The following is a 23,265-nucleotide window of genomic DNA, read 5'->3' as shown; positions in this document are numbered from 1 at the left end:
ATCTTTTTAAAGGTCGTATTGCTTGCTCGTATTGCTTAGAACCTGCTGACAATTCTTCTCCATCAGTCCACATTCACAGAATTGTTTATACTATTCTTAGATCTGTATATGATGCTGATTAAGTTTGAGCCGCACATGTTTTTAATGTGTTGTTTGTACTTTTTATAATTTTTTTATACACTGCACTTGTCTTTTTTTATTGTTTTCAAGGAACCTTTTGTAAATGAGGCCTCGGTTGGTTCAGTAAATAAATACATTTAAAACAGAAAAAAAAAAATGATTTGATTTTATTTCCAGTAACTTGTATATCTCACTGGGTTTATCCTGGTGAGTGACGTTCTTAAATTAAAAAATAAAGAGATTAATGTAAAATGCAGCAGGGCTAATGTAAAACGGGTTTGAAAACGACATTAACTTCTCCAAATGGTTTAATCCACTGACAACAAAAGGATGAGTCAACACAATCTCCACCTGTTCAGCACAGGAAACCCCTTTTCATATAGCGTGCATGATTAATTATGACATTCATTATCTTTCTGATGCTCAAAATGTCCCTGTCATTTGATCTGTTTGCTTTGTAAGCATCCATCTTCTAGCAGGCAGTCCAAGTTGTCTTTTTTTTTAAATGTTGCTGCTTCTATATGTTAGGGAGCTGAAATACTGTCTGCACAGAGGCACTGTGCAGACAGGTGTTCAGCAAGCTTTCCCTTAACCTTCTGCTCTTACTGTGAACGGTAAAGTGTCTGCAAACAGCCCATGATTAACAGAGCATTCTCCCCGGTTACTGTTGCTGTCAGTCTCCTGTGTTCTGTTCAGTGTTAATTTTTAAACACTGTCACGGTTGTTTTTATATTTCTATCTGCATTGGCTGCCACCCATTGTTATTGCCTTTTAGTCTAAATACAATATTCCCTATCAAACAGGAACATGGTTAAAAGAGTGCTAGGGAAGGGTTTAAAATCCATTCTCTCCCGTTCTTTCTTATTATAATTTGGACTGCAGATATTGCTATCAGACAAAAGCACTTGAAAGATGTGGATATGCTAAAGTTGAACAAAGAGAGAACAGAAAGGTTCTTCAGCACAAAACAAAGGATCTCATGCACAGTATAAGAGATACGAGTTGAGGGTTATTAACTTTAGAGGGAAAAGGACTGTAAAGTATTGTACAGGTCAGCATATTGCAAAACAATCATGACAGGGTTTACAAAAAATGTACAAGATTGCACAGCAAGCAGGGGCAGCAGCTGTAGTCAGCGTGTTATACAGTCAACATGCAGCATCCTTTCATGCTATCATAACTTCCCTTTTCAGCATATTACCTGCTGTAAACCTTTTGTTACAAACTCAAACATGGAAACAGTGTATTTCCTAACATTGTGTAGAAAAAACAATACAAGCAATTGTCCTGTCCCCGTGTCTGCAATAAAATGATTTTTAAAATGTGAATGTAAACAACAACAATAAATACGTTAGTTAGATAACTTTTGTTATCATTTAACAGCAGAAAACAAATGACATTTGATGTATTTGAATGCAGTATATTACCTAATTGTTTATTACATTCAGTTGGTTTTATTGTATACATTAAATATCTTTGCCTTGTTATGCTTTTATAATTTCTTGGAACATTCTTTACATAAATATTTTGCTTCACTTCAGGGCTGTAAAGCAGATTGAACTTTCTCCACAATATGTGAGGAACTTTTAAGCCCTCTTTTAAGGCTGACTGCATAGTTACAATATTAGGTTACTGGGTGGCAACAGGCACTGAGTGAAAATCCCAGTAGGAGGAAAAGCAAACAATAACACCTTAAAAGGGGAAGGGTCTTCGGCACACTATTTGTCTTTTCTCCTCGCTCATCCTTCCTTAACTACAGTCGCATGGGTCTGAATCCCTTTAATGAAGTCAGACTGCTCCTGTGCTTTGCTATATTAAACTCAGAAGACTGCAGCCATGTGCCAGCTCTAGATGTTTGTAAGCTGCAGCACTACTGAAACAAATTGATGCAGTAGAGTTCAGCTTTGCACTGTGACATGTTTCCCCACAGCCTGGGGTGTCATAAAGAAAATGATCACTGGAGATGAAGAGCATGTGGTCAAAGCCAGGCCACTGTGGTCTCCAAGTCTCTGAAATGAATTCTTCTGCGTGTGTTTAAATATTATCTATGGTCTATCCACACACAGTACTGGAATCCAGCTGCCGCAGCGACTCTTTGTTTTCACCTACATAAGATCCATTTCAGTAAAGGTGAGGAATGTCCTTATTTGTTACAGGTGTAAATCTACTGGTAAAGGAGAAGAATACATACTAATATATCATTATTTTTTGTTTTGTGCTATGAGATCATTTATTTTAGTTTTGTGCTATAAGATAAAATGTGGTAGCACTAACTATGGCCGTTACGTGTTTTTTGGTATTCAAACCTAAGAGATTTTTTTTATTATTATTTTTAAATCAGATCTCATTTGGGAATTTATCTTGCATTCAAGCAAATCCAGCCCCAGAAGGAGGGGGAATGACACAGTTCAAAACGATGCTGCGTTGCAAAGCAGATACAGCGCTTGATATAAAGGAAAGTCCTTCCCCAAATTGAGCTTTTTAATTAAGGTCTAAACATTGCACATGTTATAAAAATACAATATTTCCCGATCATGCATGCAGTGTTGCAGTGCCCTTGAATAATCTCTGGCCAGAGATTAATAACAAGCCACTCAGGTATGTTTGGAGGGGTTTTCTTCTGTAAGATTCTATTTCAGTTTAAGTGAAATCGTTGCCCATATTTGAAAAAATATCCAAACATGTTATACAAGCAAAATAATTATTCCTTTCGGGCCATATGAAAAAAAAACTGCACCTGCTCCTTGGCCCAGCAGAGAAGGCTGAAGCAGTTCAGGTTTTCCACAGTTTATTCTTTCAAGCACCCACTTGCGTCCAGAAAGTCATCAAGTTTCACTTGTGCTGTAAGTCACCCCCTGCTGCAGAGCACTTAATCCTCACAGGAATGAAGAAAACTGTGTAGGGTTCTTTCAGCAGGGCGAGAGAGCACTGTGTCAGTGTGTTGGCCCTCTGAAGTAATGTGATCAAGGGAAGAGTCAGGGCAGGATTTTTTTTTTTTTACCAGGGAAAATTAACTAGTGCCGAATTTTAAAAAGCTGATTTTGTATCCCCTGTAAGCAGAAGACCAAAATGTATACTATCTTGTTCTATTTCTTATCAGGTTAAAGTTAAACAATACATGTGTTTTATTAAAACCATTTAAAACAGCATTAGAAAAACAAAAGACTATCAAAAATGCAACTGTTTTACTATTGGAAATAGAAATATAGTAAATAGGGAGTTGAAAACAAAATGTAGGGTCTAAACAATGGAGGATAGGAATATAGCCACTGATTAACAAAGCGCTCAGAGTTACAGAAACCAAAAATCCAACAGTGCATGCTCATATCTTTAGGGTTGTTTTGTCTGTAAAAAGAAAATGAGAAAACTCGGGGAAGGTTTATATTTGAATGATTTAAATATTTCGATCTGGACCTGTATCTATTGATCTTATGTATGTATGTATGTATGTATGTATGTATGTATGTATGTATGTATGTATGTATGTATGTATGTATGTATGTATGTGTATGTATGTATGTATGCATGCATGCATGCATGTATGTATGTATGTATGTATGTATGTATGTATGTATGTATGTATGTATGTATGTATGTATGTATGTATGAAGTGGATCAGACTATTTTTTAATTTAGTTTACTAAAGATTGCACTAAAAAGAAATTCAACCTAATATTGCTGTAATAAAGAATTGCAGATGAAGGGCATGCACAAAATAAAATAAGGCCTGTACTGTCTTATAGACAAAACAGTTAATGAGTCATTTTTGGAGCGGTAGTAAATTCTGTGGTCACTTATTTTAAGAATGATCTTCCCCTTTACTGCTAGTTTAGATGCTATTAAATTACATTTTAAAAAATCTAAAAATAACAACAAGCCTGAACGAAGGCTTTCCTTCTGCGTTTCAGTAGGTTTACAATTATGTGGAAGCAGTCTCATAAAAACTCAAGGTGCTTAAGCTGCAGGAATTCAAACCCTGCCTTATTTATAGGCCTGCAACACTCTTCAGCAGCAGTCCTGTCCAATTCCCATAGCACAGGCCTTACAGCTGGTACAAGTTCAGCAGTTATGAGTAATGCATCATTATCTCACTGGTTTGGGAATGGTTATCCACGTGTGCATTACTGCCCAAAACCAACTCGAGACATATTATTGTGCAATAATATATGCAGACCAATACGTTATTTTATTTGTAATACAATGCACTTTTAATTAATAGTACATTCTTATGATGGGAAGTATCTGAAATATATTAACAGCGCCTCTCCTTAATTACCATTAAATGACAGCCACTGGCACGCACGCCACTTAGTTTGTTGCAAACCCTTCTCTAAATAAGATATTATCAAAGGTTTTTTCATGGAACAATGGCACTACCATCATAGTGTGCTAACTCTATTTCCATTATAAATGTAGCCAGCGGTTGAGAGTTTAGGGTTTTCTTTTGCTCCTTGATTCCAATGCTATTGCTTTTATCTGTGGGATGTAACTCAGTACAGTGATTAACCCCAAACCCCAACATAAGCAATACCCAGGAATCATAAGTATGACTATAATTTATCCAGTAAGACCATGAAGCAGTGTACAATCAACTACAGAGATAACATACTTCATTAGTTTGTAGGAAAGTAACAGCAAACTTCTTGTCCTCAACTCTCTCGCTCTCTCTTTACATACACATACACACTACAGAGACAAAGAGAGAGAGAGAGAGAGAGAGAGAGAGAGAGAGAGAGAGAGAGAGAGAGACAGACAGAGAACATTCACAAATAACTTAGTAAAGTGGTAGAGAGAGAGAGAGAGAGACTGGTTCCAAACACTGTAGAGACAACAGCACCAATGTGGATGTCATACTAGCCAGCATGATATAAAGATGCAGCTATAAGAATCACGTGCATCGTGTTCCTTCATTTAACTCGTGGATTTATAAAGATGCAGCTATAAGAATCACGTGCATCGTGTTCCTTCATTTAACTCGTGGATTTATAAAGATGCAGCTATAAGAATCACGTGCATCGTGTTCCTTCATTAACTCGCAGGTTTTTTGTGCAAAAGGAAAAAAAAAACTAGATATCCTTGAAAAGCACTAGTCACGTGGGAGGAGAACTTGAGCATGAAATCCTACCCAAGCACAGGGAGTGACATTGACAGACGAGCCCAGGAAGAGACGACCTTGACCCCAGGGCACTGTAGACAAAGCTGTGGGGCTGTGGGGATTTGGAGATGTGGGACTACGGATAATAGGTTAATGGAATTAGGACAGGAAAATTCACATATTTAACATTACACTGAGTCTTTGTGCAGGAACGGCATGCTTAATGTGATTGGATTTAATGCAAACCTCTTTATTGAGTCTAGACATTGGCTTTGCTACAGTATTTGAAAGTTCCTGAAGCAAATAAAAAATGTAATTAAAACCGGTCGTTAAAAAAAAAAATAAAAATACACCAGCAAACTAAATTAGGCAAGAGTGATATTAACTTTGAACCAATAGAGATTAGGAATAAAAAAATAAATAAAACTGTACAAATAGATTTCAGGGAGCCAGATGTATCAGGATTTTGTATGGGTAAATGGCACCATCTTGTGGACACATCATGCTATAACATCTACTTCAATAAACTACTAGGCTGTTCAGTGGTTCTGAAGCCAAAAGTTTTGCTGGCCCCTCCCCCCATTCAAGGTGTTTATAACTAGAGTTTTTAAAACTCTTCCTTTGCAGATCCACTCTGCCACCACCACCTTATTGTTTTGCTGTTGATATATTGTTTTCTTGACCTTTTAATTGTGACTGAAATGAAGACAGTTCTAGAACTCAGCCTGTGTCAGGGAATAGTCATAACCAATTGATGTATAGATACAATACAGTATAAATCCAGTTCAATTCTGATCCTAACACTGAATAAACATAAGCCCAGTTGTTTTCTAAAGGCAATGGGGGTGATATATTCAAATCATTTACTGCATGTCAGTAATTAAAGCAGACCTCTGTAAGCTTATATTTTATTTAAGATATACATGTTTGGTATTGATTTTTAGTGGAACACTGACTGTCTAAAATACAAAGATACTTCTGAAAATTGAACCACACAAACACCACGACAAAGCAACAGAGTCTGGAACCACACAAACAATCAGACAAAGCAACGGAGTCTGGAACCACACAAACACCCCAACAAAGCAACAGAGTCTGGAACCACACAAACACCCTGACAAAGCAACAGAGTCTGGAACCACACAGACACCCCGACAAAGCAATGGAGTCTGGAACCACACAAACACCACGACAAAGAGACGGAGTCTGGAACCACACAAACACCACGACAAAGAGCTGGAGTCTGGAACCACAGAAAACACCACGACAAAAACCTTCTCTGAACTAGTACTTTGCTTAATTGGGCATTTTTAATTGTTCTCAGCTCATAAAACATTGCAGATTTCAAGTGATTTATAAAATGTTATATTATAGTTAACCTCAAATCTCCAACCATTTGAGAGCTGAAAATAATAATAATAAAAAAAAAAAGTCTAAAAATATTAGTTCAATTGAGGGTTTCGTTAAGTAATTGAGAGCACAGAGGACACTGGGTGATTTTTTTGGAAAGCCCTGTAATAAAATTATGAAAGAAAATGCATTTGCTTAAAGGGCCTCCCCAGAAAAACACCTTTTTGTCATATATAATAAATAACTACAGCATGCACTGCTGCTTTGACTTTAACTTCTGACTCACTTCATACATAACATTACTTTTATTTAGCTCTTTTATTTTGAACTTTTACACCATGGTGCCTAATCTTGGCTAGAGGTACTTTCAGCAGTCTCAACGGTGTTTCACTTTATAAAGAAACGCCATCAATCTATTGACAGAAGCCCCACCTATTATCACAAACAGAAGAAATTTAAGCAGCTAGGCTTTTATCTATAATAGAAAGTGCAAATCTTTCCTAATTACCCAGAGTAGCTGGTTCGGATTGCTATCAATTGAGACTAATGATTCATTCAGGAGTAAGTGCCTAAATCAATAGAACTCCCATTGAGATATGATTCATTTTCCCATTCTCTCTCACACACACATTTTAAAACAATGTTTGGGTCATATAATTGGCCATACAATTCAGATTTGTATTATCTTCTTACAATTAAGAAAAACATAATGATGTTGGATAAGGATCACAGCTGTCAAAAAAATAAAACATTTGAGAAGACACCCATGCATAACGATTGAAACTCTGAGAAAGATGAATACTGAGAAAAATGAACTTCCAGTGTCCAGTTATTTAATGGCTTTATAGCATTGATTCCAGAATAAATCTAACCAAAAAAATAATTGAAGCAGCCAGGAAAGAAATGTCTTGACATACAGAGCATGCAGCATACTAAGAAGCAGTGATTCATATAATGCAGGGCCATGAACTGCAGTTCACTACACAAACTTCCTTGGTCGTTTCTCTTTGTTGAACACCACAACTTCTTTAACATACAGTTTAATAAGTCATCAATGCAGTTCTACTTTTATATTTATTTATTGGTCAGTACAGTTATCACTACATTCAGAAACATGCAATTATAGATTATAAATCGAATGTAAAACTAATAATGTAAAAAAAAAAAAAAAGAAGATTATCAGGTAGACAAACCGTTTCAAGTTTCAACCAGTGCGTTTATCACAATGATGATTATTAAGGCTCTAACATCAATGTCTGTTAAACCTCAGAAACATACAATTTGACTGAAAACTGTCTCTCATTCTAACTAGCTGTGGAAGAAAAAAGAACATCCATTTAATTTGACAAGTAGTGTCATTAACTTGTCCCTGCCTTGAACTCTCATGTCCACTAGAGGGAGGCAGAGCCAAGCCAAGGGAACTGAAGCCAAAAACTTCCAAAAGGTTATTCATTAATCTGATGGGCTGTGATTGCAATGGGGATCACAGTGAGTGTAGTTAAATCCGGCTAGGTACTATTTGTGCTGCTAGGATGGCGTAGATACTTGACAGAACTTCAGATCTATACCTACTGTTTAAGTCAACTACTTACAAGATTTGTGTAACTGTTCTGCAATGTACTTTGGTCCAGGTATTGCCAAATGTCCTGGAGAGCAGCATTCAATCCCTGTAGATTGCAAGCACTCCATCTGCATGTCCCCACCCATTCACAAGATTCGTGCATAGGCTGTAAGGACGCCAGACAAAAAACAGGTGAAGAATGGGGGGTCTGGTCTATGCAGCTATTTAAGTATGATTCAGTTTTGCTGACTAAACAACTATTAGAATCTTAGGTACAAATTTAGATTTAATAGGGAGTCAAAACGCACATTGAGAGTATTAATGTTACATATTTGTTTTGTAATCCTGTGATTATATTATTATAATAATAATAATAATAATAATAATAATAATAATAATAATAATAATAATAATAATAAATAATTTCACCTGGGTTTCTAATAAAAGGTCTGTTTTTTAAGCAGGGGGTAGAAAGAGGAAGATAACGATGGTACTTTTCAGAATCTGAACGATGAAGAGCAGAATAACAGGGGCACAATATGACTGGCTGGGTGAACACAGCATATTTACTCCCCATCAGACCAGAGAGATGCTGTCTGTGGGGAGCTTCCCTTGTAGGTATTATACTCTGTGCTCACATTGCTTGTGATTTGAAACGGCTATACATCTCAGCAGCCATCACACATAGCCCCCAAGTAAGTGGTGAAAGCACAAATAACAAATGCGGTTGATAAGACTGCTGCCTGAGCTTGCATGGGAAAAGAGCTCAGTGACTGGTGTGCTGCACTGTGAATGTGCCCCAGGAGCTTACCCTGTGACACAGAGAGCATCTAAAAACAACCCCAGAGAAACACACTCTCAACATTCCCTTGTTTAAGAGAATGGTGCTTAATAGTGGTGGTGGCTTTTTGCTTCATTTAGAAGCATTTCAAAGGATGTAGGCATCACTCTGTTAAAAGTGTATTCCACTCTTCAGTCATTGCTTGCAGCTCGCAATGGAGAACCAGTCTCACAGACATAAATGTTCAATGCTGATGACACTTAGAAAAGACTGCTATGCACCAAGACAAGCCTATAGTTATGCAGGCAATATTATGCTTTATAAAGCCAATGCCATTTACTGTAGCTTGCCTTGTGCACGCAACTATAAATATAATTGTAACGGTATCTATTCTTTTTCTGTTCAACACAGTGATCCTTCAGCTATTAATACCCGTATGATCATGGGGGTGGGGGGTTGGGGGGTTCATGCATAAAACAAAAATTGACATAACAACTAAATGTCAGATCGAAGACCAGAATCATGCGGTCAGAGCCCTTCAGCGTCAGGCATAGCAGAGACACTGCAACAGATGGACCGCATGCAAACAAGCCACATATCAGTTAAAGAAATTCTATCAGCTCTCCTATTTTGGCACTGATGAAAGATGAAAGACAGGAGTATGTTGAAGTTATGGGAAGCATAAGCTTAAGATCTGGCTTGGCTGAGAAGCAAAAAGGAAATCACTTTTCAGGACATATATTATTGTATCTTCCTAAATAGTATTGTGTATGCCGATATTGTATACATTTGAGCTACTGATGGCAACTGAAAATACAAGTAACCAAACGTCACCACCTTATTTAGATCACTGCAGATAAAAAATTGCAATTACAAGGTTTAGCCACTAGGTGGCATGTGTGCATTGACTAAATACTATTGATCAAAACTCAAAATGGATCGCTCTTCCACCAGGAGACTAAGTTGGTTGATTATACAGTATATACGTACAAATGATGAAACAAACACACACCTGCAACGAACTTGAATATCAGTACCAGGAAATTATTCAGGGCTTGCGTGGTTGAACCAGGAAGGGTACAGGGATGTCTTTTCACAGATTATTTTATGTTAGTTACGGGTCTATAGCCAATAAAGTTTAGCATAAGATTAATATACTATCAACTTTATTCTGGTAATAGTTTGATTGAATTATAGTGGAAGGTATCACTTTAATAATTCGATTTGTATTTTTATTTTTAATGATTGCAGACAACCCAGAATTAATGAACAATTAATTAAACAATAAATTAGCGATCATTTCCATTGGAAAGCAGCCAATGTAACATAAATCGAGCACACAAAGGCACTGCTGACCCCGAGGCGATTAGGCAAACGCCTTCTTAATGTTGCCGTCCACAGCGATCGTTTCTGATTGTGTGAAGCTGGAGCAATGCATCTATATATCTGCTAGCTTCCCCCATTAATACAACTCAGAGTTTGGCAGAGCTATTGAATTGGAACAGGTTGGTGTGTTGTTTTCTATCAGGTGGATTCATTACGTGTCATGCTTGTGATATTCATATCCATGCTTTGTTGATAAACAGTTGAGGTACACACGTCACAACAGCGTGTTAGAAAATCACATCCCAATGATCAAGTAAGGCAATACTTTTCAAACTGTTTAATAAACATTTAGCTAAATAGTTAACTAAATCTTAAATCTATTAACAAGATTTAACATTTAGCTAGCTTGCCAGCTAAATCTGGAGTTTGTATGCAAATGAGCTCCACTCGCTTTGTGCTTTCACGCGATTTGATTGGCTTTCATGCTGAACTGTGCATATTCCCCAATTGTGTCTGTGACATTCCCTGGTTGGTTGAAGAGGCGTCATTTGCTGGTTGGTTGAAATAGCTCTGTGCCATTCCCTGGTTGGTTGAAATAGCTCTGTGCCATTCCTGGTTGGTTGAAATAGCTCTGTGCCATTCCCTGGTTGGTTGAAATAGCTCTGTGCCATTCCTGGTTGGTTGAAATAGCTCTGTGCCATTCCCTGGTTGGTTGAAATAGCTCTGTGCCATTCCCTGGTTGGTTGAAATAGCTCTGTGCCATTCCCTGGTTGGTTGAAATAGCCCTGTGCCATTCCCTGGTTGGTTGAAATAGCTATGTGCCATTCCCTGGTTGGCTTTTTTGTTATAACCCTATCGAGTTTCATTGGCCCTTGGGTTATTTGTCTTGATGAAGTGCGGTGAGCATTTCGTATCACAAGGTTTGCAACGCGATTACAGAAGATAGGGAAGTGTATTTCTGTCTCAGCAACACAGTGGTTTTTCAATTTGCCCTTTAAATTTGACGCATTTTGACCCATGGAACGATGTTAAACGTACCAAACTGGCGCATCTTCAAAACCAGCATGATGACGGCATGATAAAAAAATTCCATGAAAAGAACGTTCCATTCCAGGTGCCAAAAGGCGTTGTAAACATAGCCTGTATGGTATAATTGCACATAAGCTTATTTTATAATATACCCTGCAGTCTATCGGCACTGTTGAAGTATCATGTGCTATTGAACTGCAAGGACTTCTGCCGCCTGGTCAGATATTACCTTATATGTATCATTTACTAATTCTAGAAGATTAATTCCTATATTGGCAGGATGTCACTGCACCCCCTGGATACAGTGGTTTCTTTACACACGTGTGGATTTCCCGACAGCATTGTCAGTGTTACACGCATTGCTGGGAGTTTACCTATACAGGGTGACCCTAACTGTACATTTTGTGTTAAGAAACTGGGAAAGCCTTGTCCTATAACATGTTTAATTTACTCTCAGGGTCATTAGTGTAATTATTTAATAAAGCATTGCAATACCAACCATATATTGCAAAATTACAAAAATTGTAATTGAATGCAGGTGTTAAAACAAATGAAACGGATTACAGCTGTGTGATATATTTACATTTTTACCACACATCAACGCAACCAAAAGAAATACAGTAATGGGACTTTTTAATCCGAGCATGGTGAAAATTATGTTCTTCATTTAGGGCCCTATTCTTAGTTGGTTTAGCGCTTCTTCCAGTTCGTAAATAGCGCGTAAACCAAGTGAGAATAGGGCACAATGGGGGGTAGGGGGGGAGCAGGGGGGCGGGGGGGTCACCACCGCTCCGGTTTGGCCATCTTGTTGTCAGTTGCTTGGTACCTACACGTTGTACTCTTTCTCATAAAAAAGTCAACCTTAATCAAATCTGAACAGTCCATCATAATGATAACACATTGATGAATTGTTAACGGTTCACGTTATAGTCCCAAAGAAGTGTACTTAATAATAATAATAATAATAATAATAATAATAATAATAATAATAATAATAATGCCTTTTGTTTTGATATTTTAGTTCAACATAAATGTAAGAACAGTTGTCTGTTGTTTAATAGGCCATCCCAAATTAGAAAGAGCTTCATTTACATCCCGTAATTAATCACAAAACATTAGTCTAATGGTCCCAACAGCTCCCCGTACAGAAACATGAGCTCTAATGTGAATAAACAAAGCAATACACACTCCATTCGGGCACTATGTTTGTAATCGCACCTTGTTAAGATTTCTATATACTTTACTTTGTAATGCATTTGTTTTTTTGTTTGTTTGTTTGTTTTATTATTTATTTATTTATTTTCTTCAAAGTCTTGGCAGGTCAACTTCTTCACATAAACAATTCTAAAATGTGTGTGTGTGTTTGTAATGGTTAAATCCACGAGTCTAATCGGGAAAAAGAAATAACAAAACAGACAATCAAAAAGTGTAACATGGAGTGGAAAAAAAAATACATTTTTTGAAAGCGCAAGCAGTCTATGAGAATTCGGATGACCCCTAAATAAAACCCGTTATCTGCAATGCTGATAGTATAATTCGTTATTAAAAATGTGGGTTACAGGTTGAATAATAATAATATGAATCTGAAAGTTAAGTAGGAAGTTCCAGCCCATGCGCACCAGTACATTAAAAACCCTAATAAAGACTTTAAGAATACTACCCAGCATTCCTTTGCGTAAGCACGCGATGAGTGGCTTGTTAACAAATTGCGCAAAACCTCGCTTTCACAGAGCAAATAATGGGGAAGAAAACTTTTCATTAGCTGCTGCCTACTAGTCACGGTTTCCAAAATGTCTGACCATAGGCTAACGGTCACTTTTTACGAGTTGCACTTGCATTCCAGATGTATTTTACAGGATGTTCATTTTAATTTTTTATTAATCCTCGAGATTAAATTTAGCGAAATATTCTACACTGTAAAAACAACTGGACAATAACTATATAGATACTAATTGATAGCGTGCTTTCTGTAACTGCCATGCTGGTATTTGCGTGTTTCAAAGCAATAACTGCTATTCTTTTAGAAAAAAAAAAAAAAAAAAAGTTATGATAAGTGAACTTTATAACTTCAGCGTCATCCTTATTATAGTTATCTACATTCAATTTAGCGGCGCCCTAATATTCAGGGTTAAATAGATTTTATGCTGCATAAAATAAACCACAACAGAAACGCGCACATTTCTCGCGGTTTCCCAGGAACGCACGTGTCGCCTGCATTGTGAATTTAATTGGTTTCTGTGTAGGCTATTATCATTTAGATAACATGCCCTGGGCAAGTATTCTAACAAGGTAGTATTAGATAACATTAGACTGGTAAATACATTCCTATTGATGTGATATTATTAGGGTGTTGGTATGGTATGGAATAAGGATCATGTTATCAACATGATTATCCAACTACTCAAATATCACACGTCATAATTTGTATTTACTCTACTTTTAAGACCAATAAAGCCTTTTTAATTCATTCAATTTATGTTAGATGCAGAGAGGGTGGACTGGAAAGGCATGTGTTTTCGACTTTGCACAGCAGTTGCAGGGTGCGCACGCAATGAGAGCGTACACCATTCCACGATATTTTTGTCACATGATTTTCATTTTCTTAAATAAATGATTCCAGAATCTATAAACATCCCTTGCAGTTACTAAAATGGACACGCCCGTTTCCTTGCCTCAATATTTCTTCTGAATAGGAGGATAAATAGACACCTCATTCATTTAGGGATAGGCACATATCCTCATATTCATTGGGAAACACATAGCAGCAAATTGACCAAGCAAATCATACACGCTTCTGGTAGTTGTTCTATAACATATCCATTTCTTACACAAAAATATAATAATTCGGAAACACTGAGGTTTTCTGAATCTAGCTCTCCGTGTTCATTTTAACGCAAGGTTATTTAATGTATACAGATATGCTTTCGGAGAAACTACATGAGATCAAATTGTTTCATATCAGTCAATGCCAATTTATGAATGCCAATCTTATGTGGCCTTTCAGGCTTCCTCAGATGCCCAACAATAACTGAGACTGTCCACACTCCGAGTGTAAACAATCAGTGATTCAGTATGCGAAATGAGCCATGAAAACCTAACGTGACGTCTTGTGTTCGAGACGGGTACCCGGTAACAAGATGTGTGGTCAAATGGAACCTTAGTTTGGGGTAGACGGGATTATTTACAGAATCAGACCGTTCTGCTAGTTGCTGTGCATAAACTAGAGCGAAGGAGGGGGTGACTCACGGACAGCCACTGCGACTGAATAATAGATGGGTACCGTCACACGAGGGTCCTCTGATTGATTAAGCGGAGCTAGGGGGTCCTGCTTGCACAGTATTTTTTTTTTTTAGTGCCAATCTTATTCAGCGCTGAAAGAGTGGTAAACAACATAGAGTGAAGAGACCACTTCAGCTCTGAGGACGGCGAACAGGAGAGAAAAGTGGAAGGAGGGTGAGGTAGCCAGGGACACAAACAAGAATGGAACATTAACGCTAACACAAGGCTAATGAAGGACAAAAGAAAGAATCGGTCTACTGGAAACTAGTTTAATGAGCCATGCAGTGAACTATGGGGAGAGACATAGGGCAGATAATAATAATAATAATAATAATAATAATAATAATAATAATAATAATAATAATAATAATAATAATAATGTGTAGATGCTCGGTTGTGATTGCATTCTGTCAAGTCACTTAGATAAACAGCCACAGGTGTATGGCCATATAGGCTATAGTTCTTTAATGGATGAGACAAGTGTCCGTTAATGTAGTATATATTAAACACAATGAGATATATTATTTGCATATTATCGGTTTGCAGATTGTCAAATGCATGGCCATATGCCTCAAGTGCTTTCATATAAACTGGACCAAAGGTCACTAAGGATCAAAGACAGGGGCATACTTTTACTTTAAAATGTATAGATGAATGAATACAGTCACACAGATAGTAAATTTATCTGATACACAACATGTCATTGTCAGCGTTGAAAAGGTTGTTATAGGGTTACTACAAATGCCAACTGGCAGTTATTGTCTTAAATAATTACCATGAGCGATCTCTATCTTCAGTCTCCTCTATATATAGATAGATAGATAGATAGATAGATAGATAGATAGATAGATAGATAGATAGATAGATAGTATTAAACTAAAATTATGCAACATATCTTAAACACGTCATTGTGTTTATTTTAATTGCTTAAGAAATATCATTTCTTTTAAAGGCGCTTGGTTAAATTGTGTGATTTTCAAATAATTTAATCTGGTACAACGTAAAAAAAAAAAACTGTATTTACTTTACCGTGTATCTAAAAGCTTAGCTGTTTGTAATATAATATTACATTTCATTATCTATGATAGAATGTTTAATCTATAGCTTTAAACATACAAAAAAACAGCATTACAATAGTTTTTTACTACACCGATTAATACCATGTGCTCAATGTTACACCATTGTTTATGAAACAAAAAACTAGACAGAAACAAGACGTTTTTAATAGAAGAGATGGAGTGTTAATACCACTGTGGTAAATGCCTTCTGTTTCATTACAGTGTATACACATGGCCCCTTAACATGTTTATTCCTGAACACGTATCTCAGCAAAAGCTGCAAAACATCACCGTGTCAATACTAAAATAATACATAACACATAGTGGAAACGGTTCATTAATTCATACAGAACGGGGTTGTAACTATAGGCTACTGAATGCACATTAAAGCGATCCATATGCTTTGGAGAAGGTTTGGCATTTAGTAACCTCGTTTGACATAAAAATAACAATAAAAAAGTCACTGCATACATGCAACAGTCTGAATTATATCTGAATTATAGCTGTATTTGCTATTATTATTATTATTATTATTATTATTATTATTATTATTATTATTATTATTATTATTGGCTCCCTTGATTTTCATTTGAAAACCGAACTTTAAAATGCAATCACGTCAGTGTGCCTTCTGCCCGCCGTGCAGCTGCCCTCGATTTAGTCCTATTTTCACCCTCAACGGTTTGATTTTCTTGCCTCTTGCAGATTAAATCTGTTGACAGCTAACTACTTCATAAAAAACTCCTTATTAGCCAATCCCGCGCACAAAACATTTGGAGCCACCTTTGTTCTGTGGGGTACTCAAGATCACATCATTAGCGCTTATTACGCTGACCAGTTTGACAACCTTATTGACTGCTTGAAAGACTTTTCCATTTATCCCCGTCCAGCGCTACCCCGGCTCTCAATGCAAACGGAAATATTTAAACTTCTTTTTTTTTTTTCTAGTTGAATGAATAATAAGCGGGTTCCCTTCCCCTCCCCTCCCTCTGCCCTCTTTCTTTTCAGTTTGAGACAATATTTTCCCTTTTTTTTGTCCCCAACAATAAAAAAAGAAAAACATTGGGATTATTTATCTTTTTGCAACAGTAATTCATTATGAATTATATCGCAAGTGGCACGCGGTTAAACTGATGACTTCGCGATGGTTGAAGAGAGGACAGTGAGTTATAACCTCTCCACTGTGCTCACTGTGTAACCTGGGGCACGGGACCTCAATACCTCCCAGATGTAAAAACTAAACTTGTTTGTGCTATTTTTGCTTTGCTATATGGTTGACGGTGCGTCCTCCACAGCAAAGGAATATAATTTCTTTAGGCTACCGTATGTAACAAATGCATTTTAATTTTGACTTTCATTCAAACAATGACGCCCATCTCAGGCTGCAGACATGTTCAAAAAATAAACAAACAGGTTGATCAAAAATGTTATCTTAATACAAAGGTACGCCAATAGCGTGCGTGTTTGGTTCATCTTTTTGGCTGTTGAAAACAGCCTCTGTGTGGCTTTCACTCCTATGTTTATTCAATGTCATATAACCACGTTTTGGGTGACATACCACACACGTGTATTGATCCTAAAGAAATCAACCCTCCAAATCAAGGCTCAATGATACGATTTTTTTTTTTTTTTTTAAAAATCAAAGAAACTACAAACTTATATCGCAAAAGTCTACCAACAATATATCTCATGCCACTTTTGTCACATTTTTCAACTGTTGTCGGTTTTTTCATTAAGCATATGGAAAACTACAAAGCAGTATACTAAATTAAATATGTTAACATAACTTTTTTCGGCAGCAGTTTTGATTCCACTTTATGAAGCAAAATTAGTTAATTCTACAGGATGATGCAAAACTTTTAGCCATAGTTTTGCATGTGTTACAGCTTTATCCGGCTTTCTAAAACCTATGTCTCTGTAATTCGTGCTGTTCCAAAGCAATCACATTAATAAAGAGCTGCCAAAACCAAATGAAACGAGACGGAGCAGACAAAAAGAGGACAGCTCAACGATTTAAAGATCAGCGTCAAATTGTATAATAGGAAATCCTTTTGCCAAGAAAAGGCTTAGTCTGTTTAACGGATACTTATTTTTTTTTTCCACGTAGAGAAAGCAGTTGTTCAGAGGTTTTGCTATTTTAAAATATCTGGGAGTCTAATATTGATCCATTGCATAGCTAGGCTATGGTTTTATAATTAAGCGGCTCCTTCAAGATGACATTGTCCAGATTTTCTATCTCTTTTGCAACATATTTCAAGAAGCACCATTCATATCTTAAAATGTCTTCTATGTTACTAGAAATGTTTATTCATTTTACAAATATAATGAGATTTAAACAAACACAATATATTATTTATTCCATGAGTCAAATTATCTATCTATCTATCTATCTATCTATCTATCTATCTATCTATCTATCTATCTATCTATCTATATATATATATATATATATATATATATATATATATATATATATAGTTCAAGTTTCAATTATCATTATAAAGCATGTTTATCTTTCATGTTTTTTTGACATTAACTGATGTCCTGTTTCAACTTGTAAATGAGATGGGTTTTTTTTGTTGTTGTTTTTTGTCAAGCTATGCGATCGTGACACATCATAAATAAAGTTCCTAACAGTGGTCCACACAATTCAGTTGATAAATATCCCCAATAATGTGTTGGTTTAAACGTGCAAACTCTTAAAACAAAACAGTCCCATAACGACAAGACGAATTGTGTTATATAAAAATAAATAAATAAATAAATAAACCAAACATTTATTTTAATGGCTGACGGGTTTTTGTTAAAAGTAAAACAGAGTGTGTTCTGAATCAGAGATTTGCTTCAAGCCCGTGTTGTCCTTAGTCGACCATACTAACACATGTTGTAAAAGCAATACCGCCATTGTTCTCTGGCCCAACAACAACAAAATGCAGGTCAATGTCGTTTTGCATTGGCCTTTGCAACAAAAGCTTGGATATTAAAACCTAATTAAAACGTCAGAATTCAGGTTTGTTTTTAACTTTTTTTCCCCCAAGGCTTCCTAAAATAACCAACAAACAATATATAATAACAACAACATAATAATATATAATAATGATAAACCGCAAAGGCCCAATGCAACACCGCACGTTGGTAAACCAGATGACACCCAGCGTATTTTAAAGCATAAAACAAAAAGCATATCAATTTGAATCTTTTGATCACCAAATATTTATTTATTTGTTTGTTTTTTTAAACAGCATATGGTCCACTACTCAGCGCACATGCTCTAAAATTTATCTGTGCACACACACACAAAAACATCAAGCAAAATAATACCAAATTCTAACATAGCCCATCCTTTAAATAATTAATAAACATTACTGATAAAACTTTAAAAGTAAAAATATAACAGCGACTCTTTTTTTTCAACATGAAATACCCACAGAAGAGAAAAGGGCAGGCGGTCAAAATGTTGCACTTGGCATAGGTCCCTACTTGCTGAGGCATCGTTTTCAGTAGATCCTTTTAATAAAGGCTATACATTTTGTGTTTTCTTCTTTTTTTAAAGTCCAAACAGTCTTCCACTGTAACAAAAAACAAAACAAAAACACAAACAAAACGTAGAACACTTTTTTTTTTTTTTTTTTTTTTTTTTTTTAAGACAGGGCATTCCGATGAATCCCTAGCATTTGGCAGCCATTGCTAACGACTCGATCTGAAGGTGTCGCTATGGGTTTATGTTTACGCAGGCACTGTTTATAGTTTTTCTTGATTTCCTTTAGTTTTATTTTGTGCAGGTTGCCCATGCTGATGTGTCAGATGTCACATTCACTGTCGCTAGATGTGATGGAGATAGCAGAAACGGCTGCCTTGCTGGAAAGGGTGGCTTCGGGACTGGAGGCGGCCCCAAGACGGTCCACTGTATTCTCCTCCTCGGTCAAGGAGCGAACCGACCCCTGGGACAAAACTTGCTGCTGCAGCCTTGCCAAGAGAGAAAGACAGCTTGATAAGAACAGGACTGTCGGTGCCCATTGTTACAATGACAATTTAAGTACAAAGGCTACGAATCGACTGGTTCCAAAGAAAATTCAGTTTTATTTTGTTCTATCATACTTATACACTAACTACACAAACAACGATTGTAGGGACGTTAATCTTAAACCGTAAGTCTTGTTCACTTAATTGAGTGTCATGTTTATGGCAACAAAACGCCAAGGCAGAATATCTACACGCATAACACACAAACCCCCCTCAAATGAATACTGTACAAAGTCTCAATAATACACAACTGTCGAGTTTAAATTCAACTGCATTCTTAATATGCATGTAAAAAATGGCAGTGCCCAACCATTATTCTCAATGTCAGCGTTCCAATTCTCCTGTCCATGTTACAAATAATAATGTTTATATTGCAGAAGCATTGCTGTAGTACCAAAAGTGCACACCACACAATATGATTATTCTCTGCTGAAGCAGTTATACAGCTAACAATTGCTTATTTTTGCAACACTATAACATAACCCCTTTAGCACAAATAACGGGCTATTTTAAATAGCCATATATATATATATATATATATATATATATATATATATATATATATATATATATTATATATATATATATATATATATATATATATGGTAACTGTTTTAATGTGCAAAGAGTCTATTTGGTAGACACAAAGTTCAAATGTCCAACCCTTTGTTCAAAACCAAACATGCGATGTTAAATTGTAGTTCACACATTTGTTTCTGCAGATCAAAGCTTAGAAGAAAACAAGGAAAATACTGATTCTATCGCGAAAAAAATACTCATTTCAATTTGATAATTTGGTTGCTAAACATTACTTTTTGTTGAATCCTAGACTACAGTTTCATATTAACCCATTTTACCAATGGCAGAGGAGAATGCTTACCGTGTTTCAGGAGGAACGGTATGGGTATGTTCAGAAATGATCTGCTCGAGCCTTGGAGTTAAAGGCGGCGTTTTCAATTTACAGCAAATTAACAACGTGTTTAGCAATCGTAAAATATTTATACAAATCAATTTGCCATGACATAGTTTCTATAAGCATGCACAACCAAATGCAGAACGCATGGGTGAAACCAAATTATAGAAATTTCCTATTCGTTTTTTGCAATGCGGTCTTTATAGGCAAAATTCAAAACGGTCAGGTCGAGACACACACCTGTTTTTAGCTGCCGCTGCTCTGTCCCTTTGTCGGCGGTTTTTGAACCAGTTTCCCACTTGTGTTGGAGTAAGTCCGGTCGCTTGGGCTAGCTCTCTTTTTTTGCTGGGATTAGGGTAAGGGTCTTGGAGGTACCATTCTCTTAGCAAGTGCCTGGTTCTCTCCTTGAAGCAATGCGTCTTTTGTTCTCCGTCCCAAATGGTTCTGGGAAGAGGGAACTTCTTTCTCACCCGGTACTTGTCCACTGGTCCTAAGGGGCGACCTCTCAGCTTCTCCGCTTCTTGGTAGTGTGCTTCCAGCCAGAGGGCCTGCAGTTTGGCGTGCGATTCCTTGGTGAACTTGTGGTTTTCCAAGATGTGGTAGAGGTCTCTGAAATTCCCGGTGTGGAAGGCCACGATGCCTCGCGCTCGAAGGACGGACTCGTTTTTGTTCAGTACCTCGCAGGCTGCGGGTGCTACTGGCAAGGACCACAGAAAACGACCAAGGCGTTCAATGTCTCCGCTCTCCTCTAAGGTCTCACATACCCCAGCTACCTGCTGGGGGCTAAAATTCAGAATGGGCAGCTGAAACATGGAGCCTTTTTTTTCTTTCGGATTCAGACCAAAAAAAAAAAAAAAAAAAAAAAGAACCAGCAATCCTGTCAACAGATCTACCGTTGAAAAACAAACACAAAGAATGCCCTGTGGCAGCCTCTGCGGACGAACTTGGTGGCTTGAAGTACGAGGATATACAACTAGATCCGAGATGTTTTTTTGAAGGAAAAAAAGGCATTCAGCCCTGTGCTGATTTTCTATTGGACTTGGCAGATTGGTTGCGTGGTTGCCATGGATGCCTTGTCAATCACTGTCAAGTTTGCCAATCACGCGGAAAGGTTCGTAAAGAGGTTTCAGCACCTCCCAGCTCGACAGCGCCTTTTAAAAAATGTAAACATTTTGACCTTTGCTTTACTTACAACAGCCCTACGTGTCCTTTTGTGTTTCTGCAGTATCAAAACGCGAATCCTTTTATAGTCCCCTATTTTTTTTTTTTTTTTTTTTTTAAATCAGATAAAACAGCCATGATTCGAAATACATTTTTAATCTATAATATAATTTTTTTATTTTTTTCGCATTTGGAACTTTAACATTGCCACACAATAGAATCGTATTAAACCACGTCTTTTTTTTCATTTTGTTAAATTACAGTAGAGTTCTGCTGCAGTCATTATGTTTCAGAAGCACTGAGCGCATGATAGTAAGGCTTCCTATTTTCTGTTCTGAGATAAACAAAACGTTTTAGTCTACTCGTTTTACCCAAAACCAAACAGATTCGTCTCAAATATTTTACAAAAATATAGACTTATGGAACTTTTTTTTTTTTTTCTAGCTAAGTGCAAAAATATAAATCGACTTTTTTAAATGAACGGCGATGTGGATGTCAATGTAGAAGAGTTTGGGAAGTATTTGGGAGCTCAGCATGAAAACAAACGAGGCACACTTAATTACCAAAATATATATCAATAAGTAAATTACAATGCAGTTCAATATTTATTAACGGACTATATAAAATACAAAATCCAATACACCAATAGTCAATTGTTATTTTGTGTTGTTGTTGTTTTTTTTTTTTTTTTTTTGTTGTTTTTTTTTTTGTTGTTTTGTTTTTCTCGTTTTTATCATTAAACGTCCTGTCAATGTTTGTAATATGTTTTCCGTTTTTCAGTAATAAATAGATAAATAAATAGAAATACTGTTAGAATGAGGAGGCTATCTGAGTTTAGTATCAGATTCAGTTTGTCTTGTGCTCAGGCTCGTTTGATAAATAAGGCGGCAGATAGATAGCGCAGACGGTTTGAAGTGTCGGGTCAGATTATTGCTTGGATGGATACAGCGGAAAAGCTCATTCTGACGGAAAGCCCTGATATTATTCTCACATTTCTACAGTTCAGTCGAAGAAACCCCTTCAGGTCATTTTACATGATTTATACTATGAGTTGGGTTATGGAAATGCCTTCTCTAAAAAAGCTGGTCATTTTAATACAGTCCACTGGGGCTTTAAGAAATGTTGGTTGTGTGCATTAACGCCTTTAAATATGTTCATAAATACTGTACAAGCTTAATTTATTAATAATAATAATAATAATAATAATAATAATAATAATAATAATAATTATTATTATATTATTACTATTATTATTATTATTTTATTATTATCATTACAAAGCGCTTTACAGAGGTAGGCTGTGAACTGTGCATTATATGTAGAGTCACTTACAATAGGACATTGGTTTAACAACTCACCCACAGAATGGAGCACAAGGAGGTTAAGTGACTTGCTCAGGGTCACAGTGAGTCAGTCAGTGGCAGAGTTGGAATTTTAATTTTTCAGTGTATTTATCTAAATGTAGATTAATATAAAAATTGACTTATTTTCCAGTAAGACCGATAATGCTAAACCATAGGGTATTAAGCTTAACGGCTTACAGACCTAAACACATAACATCGACTATAC

At 36.5% G+C, this 23,265-nt stretch overlaps 1 protein-coding gene across 1 annotated transcript; it reads right to left on the bottom strand.

Moving 5' to 3' along the window:
- Positions 1-19,313: 19,313 nt before the first annotated feature.
- six6b (SIX homeobox 6b) lies at positions 19,314-22,102 on the bottom strand. Its single transcript, XM_041276606.1, has 2 exons — positions 20,776-22,102; positions 19,314-19,565 (listed from the first exon to the last, which is right to left on the bottom strand). Exons 1-2 carry the CDS (start codon positions 21,345-21,347, stop codon positions 19,400-19,402), a joined length of 738 nt encoding a protein of 245 aa, XP_041132540.1. The 5' UTR covers positions 21,348-22,102; the 3' UTR covers positions 19,314-19,399.
- Positions 22,103-23,265: the final 1,163 nt, after the last annotated feature.

Source organism: Polyodon spathula, chromosome 17, assembly GCF_017654505.1.
Source record: "Polyodon spathula isolate WHYD16114869_AA chromosome 17, ASM1765450v1, whole genome shotgun sequence".
Classification (NCBI taxonomy): Eukaryota; Metazoa; Chordata; class Actinopteri; order Acipenseriformes; family Polyodontidae; genus Polyodon; species Polyodon spathula.
The sequence above is the reverse complement of the archived record's forward strand: the minus strand, read 5'-3'. Positions and strand labels throughout refer to the sequence as shown.